Consider the following 10971-nt stretch of genomic DNA (forward strand, 5'->3'; position numbering starts at 1 on the left):
AGTCATGAGTTACTCGTACGTGGACGTCTCCTTGGTCTCCTCAGTTACCTCGTACAGAAACAGCCTTACAAGCACCCGTTATGGTACGTGGCACGCCCGGGAAGCGTGCCACGTGTCCATAAAGACGGAGTTGGGGTTAACGAACCAAGCTGGTAACAGACCTCGATTCAGTTTCATAAAGTAGTCGCTGGTTCCCCACGAAGTCATTCCAGTGATACCTCATTATCCCTCGAAGGCGCTTGGAAGAAAGAAAAGAAGGATGAAACATCTAAAACAACCTAAGGGTGAGGGTCTTAGCACATGCTATGCTGAACAGTCTATAATCAATTTTTTTTATTAGAAAACCTATATATGCAAAGCTGTCCATATAATATAGTCTCTGGTGAGAAATAGAAAGTTGAATTTCAGTGTTTGTCTTCATGGAAAAATCTGTACATATAACAATTAAACTATGAGTTCCTGGTGTACATGATCTCATTTATAATGTTTTCAGTAGTTTTTGGCCTTTAGATGAACATCTCACACTCAGAAAGTTTTATTCAACATTAAACAGCTACAAACAACTTATTGTATATTCCATATATTTAGATCATTCTCCCTTCTTACATTTTAGAAAATGCTCACATCAGAACTACTGGAACTAGGAGACGTTTCTCCCCACTTAAAAACTAGATTATTTTGGGGGAAAGTCAAAAGGTGATTCACATACTTCATTTCTGTGCACCTTGGATTTCTAAATATTTTAGAAAAAAAATCAAGCGCAGCTACCATTTTCTTAACCAGACTGAATTCGTGATGTCCGAGTGTTCTTTCTGTGGAAAAGAAAACGGGTCCATCATGTTGTCACTGTCGTGCAGTGTTGTGCACTGACTGCAGACAAGGCCACACAATGGCACCCACAGCAAAGAGGATTCTCACTCGTCAGTGGACACTTTCCTTGCGCCAGTCTGTTACTTCCATACTACTTGGACGCCTCGCCTCAGGAAGCTACTTCATGTAATCGTGTTCCGATAATGTGCTCTTGATACACGAAAGGTAGTCCTCACTCCTGTAGTAGCACAGTTTCACTCGACCTTCCACCACAGACAATAAAGCAGCGCTTACTCACATGGATATTACCTCCTTACATAGCTCCTGTCACTCATTGCCAATGTGCCGTGTCAGACAGATTCACGCACTCGCATGATTCTCCTGTTCGCCAAACGAAGGAACAGTGAGAGACTTTCCCGATAAATACTCAGAGCCTCTAAGTGTCATGGAGGTTTCTGGGGCGTGGCGGCTCACATCCTCGTACAAGCTGAGAAGGCGGGGTCGCATCAGAGGGTTAGAAGTGACCATCCTGAGGGCTCTCTCACGCTTTTTCAAGACGTAGTCACCAGCGTGGTCTCCCGAGTTTGCTTTGAAATCGAACTCCCGGGCGTCCTGGCCGTCACAGATGAGGGCGGGAACAGCTAAAGCGCCAAAAATGAGGCCAAACATACTCTTGGTGTTAAACTCCTGCGTGAGCTGCTCGTGCGTGAAGGGCGGAACTCGGCCGGCAGCGGTGAGCACGGCACGGAAGGAGGAGTAGTAGGTGGCCAGCAGGTGCGTGAGGTTGGTGGATCTCTGTGCGGCAGTGAGACTGCTGAACAACAGGTAGTTCAGGTCCAGGGCAGGCGAAGACCGGCGGCAAAGCTGGAAGTCTACCAACATCACCTCCACGGGCTTGCCTTCGCTATCCTCCCTGCAAGAGCAATCTACTGGTACAAGGCAATGTACACACACACACACACACACACACACACACACACACACACACACACACACACACACACTCTATCAATAAACAACTTTTAAACTTACAAAGAACTCTTACTCATTACAGAGCAGAAAAAACGTCGTTAGCTTAGCTGCAGTGAGTGGGAACAGCTTCCCAGAATACCACAAGCATAAGTTGGGCATGCGGGGTATATGGACTGTACCAACCAGTGGTCATGCATAAACAAGCATTTCCAGAAAACGCGTCCATATCATGCTAAAGAAGAAGCAAAACTGACAGCCGCAAAAGAGCTGCGAACAGGGCCAGACATACATAGTGCAAGCGATGGAAAAACTGTACCTGAATAGCAAGTTGTTGACCCAGCAGTCCCCGTGGCCGATGACGTCAAAGGGTGGAGCGAGATGAGTGAGGGCGGTGAGGAGTGAAGGCCCGCGGGGAGCCAGACTGCTGAACCATTCCTGCATGTCCTTCCGACCTGCTGCTCCTGCCACCTCGCCCGCCGTCTGGAGACTGCCAGAGATGAGTGCCTCGAAGGCACTGTTGGTCTCCTGGGAGTAGTTGCTCATATCCCACGAGAGGAAGTTAAGGGGTGGCGTCTCCCGCGGCTGCCTGGACAGCATCATCACGGAGGCCGCGTGCAGTCTGGCCAGCTCCCGCACCGTCAGGCTGGCGTGAGCCATACTCAGCGGCTTCTTGCGATCATACATTTTAAAGTGCCGTAGCCGCAAGTCCTCCAAGAACAACTGGGAGTCATGGTCCTCCCAGACGTCGTGGAGGCAGCGGGGCACACGTAGGGGCTCCTGACCCGCACTCGTCAGTTCGGAGTTGAGCAGAGGCAGCAAAACCGTGTAGAACTTGCCCTCCTTCAGAAAAACCATATCATCAAAATGGGAGCCGGCGTGGCTGCGCCTCATCTTGAGGACGTAGGAGGCGTGGCGGGTGTGGGTGCCCAGCCGGTACTGGACGCTCACGCTGGTCACCTCCGCCACGTAGTTATCGCCCTTGTTGGTGAAGTCGTGCCGCGACCACGATATCAGGTGGGCTTCGCTCCCCTGGTCGTGCCGCAGTGCCCGTCGAACGCCATCCTCGCTCACCACCGCTACGTGAGCTATCTCCGAACCTCGCCCCGCCCGCAGTCCCTCACCCGACAAGGGGGAAGATCCATGGAGCAACCCCTCCCTGCCAGCGGTTTGCTCGTCCGCCATCTGTGTGGAGAGACTAGAAGATAGCTGGCTACCACACACACACACCCTAGGGTGTGGCTGTGTGTGTGTGTGTGTGTGAGAGAGAGAGAGAGACTATTTATAATCATGAATATCCTAAAAATTAAAATAGTTTACGTAAATACAACGGAAAAGCTATTATTATACTCAATTGTTTATTATGTTACAACACTTAAAAATAAGAGAGAGAGAGAGAGAGAGAGAGAGAGAGAGAGAATTTTGATATATCATTAAAAAAATAATAAATGAGTATAATCAACGCTTATCCCGTTATATCTACAGAAACTATTATTAGGCTATTCTTGAAAATCAGTTCTCTCTCTCTCTCTCTCTCTCTCTCTCTCTCTCTCTCTCTCTCTCTCTCTCTCTCTCTCTCTCACTCTCTCTCTCAGGCTATAATAACCAGAAAGAAGCAATGGTAGTAGAGTATGAGCAATTCTGATGCGAAATATTTTTGCTAATGATAAGATATCAAGGCTAACATCAGGCGGGGTAGCTCCGCGCGTACGACAATTGTTGTGATGGTATATATGTGTTTGTGATCCGTGCCGCCGGGCGCCGCAGAGTATATCGTTTGTTCGATGATGTTTACTCATGAGTAAACCGAGCGAAACGCCGGGAAGGCCGAATAACGTAAATACTTATGTAGGGTAAAAAAAAAATGTACTCCATTTTAGAGAAAAAAAAAGGTTTGATCAGTTTAGTGAATCAAAAAAAAATAATAAAGATTAGTTCCATACTTTCATTTCTTTCACAGTTTTAATTACTAGTAACAAAAATTGAATGCGGTAGGACCAACTAAAAAATATTACATAAAAACACAAGATGTACATGACAATGTTAAAAAGAAAAAAAATGACCTGATTTCCATTCCAGATTCCTTATTTCGCTGATTTGTATGTAATACCTTTTGTGGGGTAAAATCCACCCGTTGAAAGGGCCATGCAGTGATCACGTAAAAACGAAAGAGTTGGGGTCTTCTAGTGATAAAAGGAGAGATGCTACGGTCTACTAGGGCTACCTTGTTGCCACGTATTACCTGCTACGAACTCAAGACACCCTTCTGAATTTTCTATTCGCAATACAGGTAATCGTCTTAGTAAGAAAAACACTTATATAGCATGTACCGTCTCTACTCCTATGTCTGAAAAAAACTACCTACTCCACTACCACTCCAGTCTTTCCTAGCATAGCAAAGGGTTCCCGTGTAAATTTTTACTTCGCCCCGAACTGTCTTCGAACTTACCAAACGTTCGCGTAAATCAAGATGCAGAAGAAGATGCAGGTGAAGCAAGAATGGACTCCCTTGCACTCCACTCTGCAAAATATAAGAAAGGGATTGTATAAATAAATACAGAAGCGATATGGATGACTACGTAAAAAAAAATGTACTTGCATGAGGCTGTTGCTTGTAATAATATTATATCAGAAACAAGATTACTTTTTTTAAATGTAAATTTTGCATAAGATGCTCTAAGACAAACATACTTGCAATGTGTGCTTTTGCTAACATATGATTTTCAGTATTTGTTACAGAAACTGAGTCTATGACATTATTTTTTCTAATATAAATTACGGCACCATACATTTTGTTTGACCTAAAAAAAAATAGAGGTACCACATGGACTTTTTTTTGTATGATATCAATATTGGCAACCCACATTACCCAAACTTGGTAATTCTCCATTATTTAAGTCAATAAAAGGCACATATGACTACATTTCAAGAAATGCATGTAACTGGGCAGGGCTCGTCATAGTTTTAAAGAACTAAAATTACTCAAGAGAAGATTTGAAAAAAAAAATCATTTACTATTTAAAATAGAGGCAGTTCCAAAAAGAAGGACGCTGGGGTCAGAATTTTTGAGCTCTATCATTTCTTGAAATGCATTTGACCTAAAAATGATAGACGAAAAAAAAAATAAATAAATAAATAAATAAAAGGATTTTACCGAGTAAATTTTACGGGATGCCATATTGCGACACTCTATCAGCTTAGTGAGAAGACATGAGGACATACTTCTCTAAATTCCTGTGAAATGAGTGTTGCTTCCAGCTCAAAGACCCTTCTGAGTTTGGCCATCACATTACGGGTAACTGTCTTTGGAAAGGAGTCACAACACGTACTACTGACTTTACTCCTAAGAGATATCAAAAAGTCATCAGAGAGCCTACTCACAAAAGTTACCTGCCTTCGAACTCCCTTCTATCATGCACACTCATCTTTTTGCCCGGAATCAAGCCAAATCTATTTTTCGTCGAACACAATAAAAAAGGTCGGTCACTAGATAATGTCGAGATCTCATTGGCTTTAACTGTTCTATAAACTTTTGGCCACCAGCCATATAAAATCTCTTAACAATTTCACTTCTTATTTTTTTTCTAACCCCTCTTTATATCTAACGACATTACAGCTGTCACTTGTATTATCAAAGCTGAACACATCACTTAAACTTTTGTTAAAAACTCAATTCTGAATGATTCAGGACTCATACTCCCACTCATTGCGCCCTCAGATATTATTATGCCTGACATTATTTTTTTTTTAATAACAATATTCTCTATGCCCTCTCTAGTCTAAATTCTCGCTGGGTTTATGGTCCTTATGCAATTCCTCCCATCATCCATAAAAGTTGTTTTTGTGCAGACGAAATGCCTAGTCAAACTCTATTGTCTCTGCCTATCAAAAATTTCATTCCTTCCTGTTGGCGGCAAGCTTATCTACAACCTGCGCCTAAGAAAGGTAACCTCTATAATCTTTCAAAATAATCCAATAGCTTTACTTTGCTGCTTTTTTTCTGAGTCTCTTAAATAATCCCAAACAGGAAATTTCTGTAAAAGTTATCTTCTTAATTTTTCTGATAATCAGTACCGATTCCCCTAAAGGCCATTCTTCTGGTGATATTTTTGTCTTCCTATATGATTCTTGGTCATCCTCTCTTTAGCGTTTCAGTGAAACTTTTGCTGATGCCTATGAATACTCGATAACATTTTACAGTCCGGCACAAATATATGCTTTTTTAAGGTACGCTCCCACGTACTTTCATCCCTCTATAGTTTCCTTTCTGACATATTTAATGTCTGTTGTTGAAGACGGTCACTTCAGATCACGAACCTATAAAATGGTAATAGGCAAAACCTATGACAGGCTCTTTCAAGATGTGAGTATCAAGACACCCTCAACACCTGATATGATCGCGCTTTTTGGCTTCTTTTCTAGGCCTTTTCTGAAAGAGTGGTGTGTTTAGTTTTTTTTTTTCCATGTTCATTTTGCCCGTGTCTGCTTTTGTCATACAACAAAATAATAAAAAAAATCTGAGAGACATATATAAATAGGGAAATACAACCAGATATTCATATAAAGACGGACACACACACGGACACACACACACACACACACACACACACACACACACACATATATATATATATATATATATATATATATATATATATATATATATATATATATATATATATATATATATATATATATATATATATATATATATATATATATATATATATATATATATATATATATATACAGACCATCAGTTAAAAGCATCAAAGGTAGCCACAAACAGAGCTGATGGGACACACAGACAGACACCTTCCCATCCTCCGCCCCGCCACCCTGCCGGACACACACACAGGCAAACAGGAGACTCACCCTACTTGATCTTTGAGTCAGGATCAAGATGCACGTCATTCACATATACACGTCACACACACATATATACACGAACACGTCCCCTTTACTCCCCCCATGCCATGTTTTGCCTACCTTACACCTCCTTATGCATATCGATTCATCTCCACACCTCACACCCCTCTCCTATAAGCTTCACCTTACTCACGCCACCACGCCAAATTCACTCCCTTTACGGCTACGCCCTTCAAATTACCCCCACGCCCCCTTCACCTCCACCACACACCTTATACACGATAATATCTCCTTCCCCCTTCCCCATTATCGTTTCATGTTCCCTACGCGTCATCCCCATCCCTTAATTTAAGACCTCCTCCCCACCTACCAGCACATAATCCTCTCTCCTCTCTTCCAATCCATGTCTCTCTCCCGAAGCGAAACGTGTACACTCGAAATACACAAATAAATAAACGAGGGAGTAAATATAAAACAACAAAACATAGTAAGACTTGGTGTGTGTGTGTGTGTGTGTGTGTGTGTGTGTGTGTGTGTGTGTGCGTGTGTGTGTGTGTGATAACAATATGGCGCTACGTTGGGCACACAAAACACACACAAAAAAAAAAAAAAAAATCCGGAATATTTTATCATCCTATCACACTGATTCTACACCTACCTCTTAAGGGAGAACAACCAACGAAAAAGACAGACAATATAATCATCCACATGTCTGATTACCGACCATGCCCTTTCTTTATCACTGAGACCAGACTTTGTGATACTCGGTCATCTAAAGGGAGGACGGTGGCCATATAACACGTATGACCATAGAAATCAAATAAAATACCGAGAACGAAATGAGAGTGAAGGCAATAACTGGCAAAAAAAAATCGATTAGTACATACTATATAAAAACACAATAGTAATCATAAGGAGGGGGAGGAGGTGGAGTACGCGCAGAATTTTAACAACTAATAATTATGATGCGATTAATGTTCATGATGCTAATATAGATGAAGTAGATAATTAATATGAATCAAACAAATAAATAACTCTCTCTCTCTCTCTCTCTCTCTCTCTCTCTCTCTCTCTCTCTCTCTCTCTGTGTGTGTGGGTGTGTGTGTGTGAGAGAGAGAGAGAGAGAGAGAGAGAGAGAGAGAGAGAGAGAGAGAGAGAGAGAATGTCATGCAGATTATAGCGTGTACCTCCACCTTGATTATACACCTTCACTCCGCCATTACCTCAAGGACAACCATGCATAGTGGAGGGGTGTGGAGAGGTGTGGCTTGAGCGTGAAGGGGGAGTGAGCAAACTGGAGGGATGTGGTGATGTAACATGGAGGGGAAAGGTGTGGCATGATTCGTGGTGGTGTGGAAGGATGTGCAGTGCGTAGAGGTGCAACAGAGTGGTAGGGTGGAGTGGGGTGTTGTGGGTAATGGTTGAGACAAGTATCGGGGTGAGATCAGGTACGGTTGAGGAACAATAGGGGTGCGGTGGTGAGATATGGTGGTGTATAATGAAGGTGTTATGACCCAGTACGATGGAATGTGGTAGAAAATGTGGTGTTGTGGTGAAATGTGTTGTGTGGTGGAATATGGCAGGGGAATGTGGGTATGGTGGCGTGTTGAGTGTGATTGTGTGGTGTGGTGATATAGTGTGGTGGCGTGGTGCCAGGGTAGATAACATAGTAGTCGGCCAGCAAAACACCACCTGACTCCCTTGAGAAACGCGTAAACAAAACAACCTAAAATTAAGATCTATCCTCCACGGCCTCGCCTCACAATGACCGACTCACTGAAATCAGATGATGCGCATAAAATAAAACACCTCAGTCTCTCCTCCCCTAGTTCTTTTTTCACACTGCCTCACTGACTGGGACTGACTACTTGACTGACTGACTGTCTCGTTTAACGGTTAAAGATATGTTGCTTTTTTTATATAAGGTTTCATCTTTATGGCTTTACTTTCAGTGGTTTGAGGATCTTTAAGGGCGGTTTAAACTCTTGAAGATGCGGTTTATGGATGTATTGAGAGGATGAGAGGATGAAAAGGAAGATGAGGAGGACAGGAAGAGGTGGAAACGGATGATTCGCTGTGGCGACCCCTAATGGCAACAGCCGAAAAAGGAAACAAAGGACTAAACACACACACAAAAAAAATCTTACGTCATGCTGTTTCTATTAAAGAGAACAGATGAATGCCAAAAAATGTACGGAAAAGAATGATGACATTTAATTCCAAAAACATCTGGTTTCATTTGGTTCACAACGCACTCACCCAAAACGACCACTTTTTTCCCCGTGATTCTTTATTAGCCTTCACTAAAAGTAATCGCCCTCTTTATTCCTTCACTTGATTAACATTTCGAAGACGCTGTGCACGATTTGCCGTAATTCCCCTGTTATTTTAATATTATTCTACTCAAAATTTAAGCAGTGTCTCCAGTCTTTCAACTACTTCGAAGGTATTCTTGGGAAGTCTTCGTTGCATCGTTACTTGTCCACGTCCCAGTGACCTAAACTGTTACAAATGGAAGTATAAAACAACTGAAGCAACCAACATCTGGCAATGAAATTTAATCGACCATTGTTGATATTCGACACTCAATAAGTTTATGTCCGGCATAAGAGAAACACGGTGATTTTGTTTTTTTACTTTAATTTTTGGTTTGTCTTCAATGGCTCTAGAGATATCGGTGCATAAGTAGCAATGACCTTCGCGGTAGGCGGACACGGAGGAGTCACGATATTATTATTATTATTTTTTTTTTTTCGTTGGCGGAGTTAAGACAACTCTGCAACCAAATTGACCGCTCTAATGTTAATATCTCGTTTGTTTTTATGAGCAGCATATTAAGGGAATTCTTTCTTTTTATAGCTTTTGTGTGGTCTCCTTAACCGTACACACACACACACACACACACACACACACACATACACACACACACATAGACCGCCACCACTATGCCAGGACGTGACGCAACTCATACCGGGCCACAATCTCCTTCACAATGACGAGAGATAGAAAAAACAATCCGCATTTTCCTTGATGAGTGCACGTGACCTATAACATAATTTGGTCAATGTATTATAATAGCGAACCCTTTTAATGTAGGTATCGTAAAGAAATTCATCAAACAAGCACGAAAAGGAAAACGCAGGAGAAATAGTGCACGAAATATATTAAAGAAATAACCAGTACAAGCTATCAGCAGAAGACAAGACAAGAAGCTATTTGGAAAAAAAATATTACGGAATCATGCACGGTGAGCCGAAGACAAAATGAAAAGAAAAAAAGACAAGTCGTTAAGTCAGTTCCTCGAGAAGTCCGGATGATGACTAGGAGAAAAGGTGATGACAAAGGTGTGTGTGTGTGTGTGTGAGTGCGTGTGGAGGGGGGTAGGTGTGTGTGTGTGGGTGTGTGTGGGGGGGGGGGGGGCGTTGAAGAAAAAAATGAAACAAAAAGAATAAGAAAACGAAGAATAGACGATGATAATGATGAAGAAGAAGAAGAAATAGAAGAAGAAGAAACAGAAAAAGAAGAAGAAGAAGAAGAAGAAGAAGAAGAAGACGAAGAAGAAGAAGAAGGAGAAGAAGGAGAGAAAGAAAGAAAGAAAGAAAGAGAAGTAAAGGCTATAATGCGTAGTAGATGAGGTGGCAGCGCACGTTTCTTTTCATATACTAACACTAGTTAATTTGGAAATACCTGACAAATACACTAAACGAAAACAAAAGTATCTATAAATACATCCCTATTACTCATGAAAAAACGTAATAACTCACAGCAATAACATGTTTCCGTGGACGATAATCACCTATAATTGCCACACCTGAAACTAATTAACCTACATACCTTTAACAGCAACCTTCACGACCGTTCTATTATATTCACCTCTAACAATAACCTTCACTTGTCTTCCTCCGAGTGACCTGACGAAATACTAGGCTGAAGTGGCCCTTTAGTGTGACCTACAAAGAATAGCCGGTGAACTAAACAACTAAATGAATATGGAGAAAACCTTACAAAGAATGATCGAGAAACTACAGTCTGAATGTAGGTCTGAAAATATGAAGAAAACGAAGGTGCTTATTAATCGGTTGCCAGGACAACATGAAATGATCGAGAACGAAACGCTTGAAAGTGGAGGAATACATTATATCTTAGGCAAATAGTTAGTGCCGAGCCAGCCAAGGAAAAGAATCAGAAAGAGAAGAGGAATGGAATGGAAAGCATTTGGTACGTATATACCCATATCATGAATAGCAACCTGCCAGTCTCCCTGAAGAAAAATGTGTTCAAACGATGTATCCTGACATTTTTAACACACGGTTCAGAAACTTA

The 10971-nt window shown here is 41.9% G+C and overlaps 1 protein-coding gene across 4 annotated transcripts in view; it reads right to left on the minus strand.

Annotated features, from left to right (window-relative positions):
* Positions 1-519: 519 nt before the first annotated feature.
* Positions 520-10971, minus strand: part of LOC126982594 (uncharacterized) — a 31132-nt gene continuing 20680 nt past the window's right edge. For 3 of the 4 annotated variants that reach the window (XM_050834771.1, XM_050834770.1, XM_050834769.1), the window contains exons 2-4: positions 4229-4300; positions 2099-2964; positions 520-1723 (exon numbers count right to left, since the gene is read on the minus strand). In XM_050834771.1, the coding sequence (XP_050690728.1) occupies positions 1171-1723; positions 2099-2964 (1419 nt within the window). In that variant the 5' untranslated portion in view covers positions 4229-4300 and the 3' untranslated portion in view covers positions 520-1170. The remainder of the gene's footprint in view (positions 1724-2098; positions 2965-4228; positions 4301-10971) is intronic. The other variant, XM_050834772.1, reaches the window with a different exon arrangement.

This window comes from Eriocheir sinensis, chromosome 51, assembly GCF_024679095.1.
Source record: "Eriocheir sinensis breed Jianghai 21 chromosome 51, ASM2467909v1, whole genome shotgun sequence".
NCBI classification, from domain to species: Eukaryota; Metazoa; Arthropoda; class Malacostraca; order Decapoda; family Varunidae; genus Eriocheir; species Eriocheir sinensis.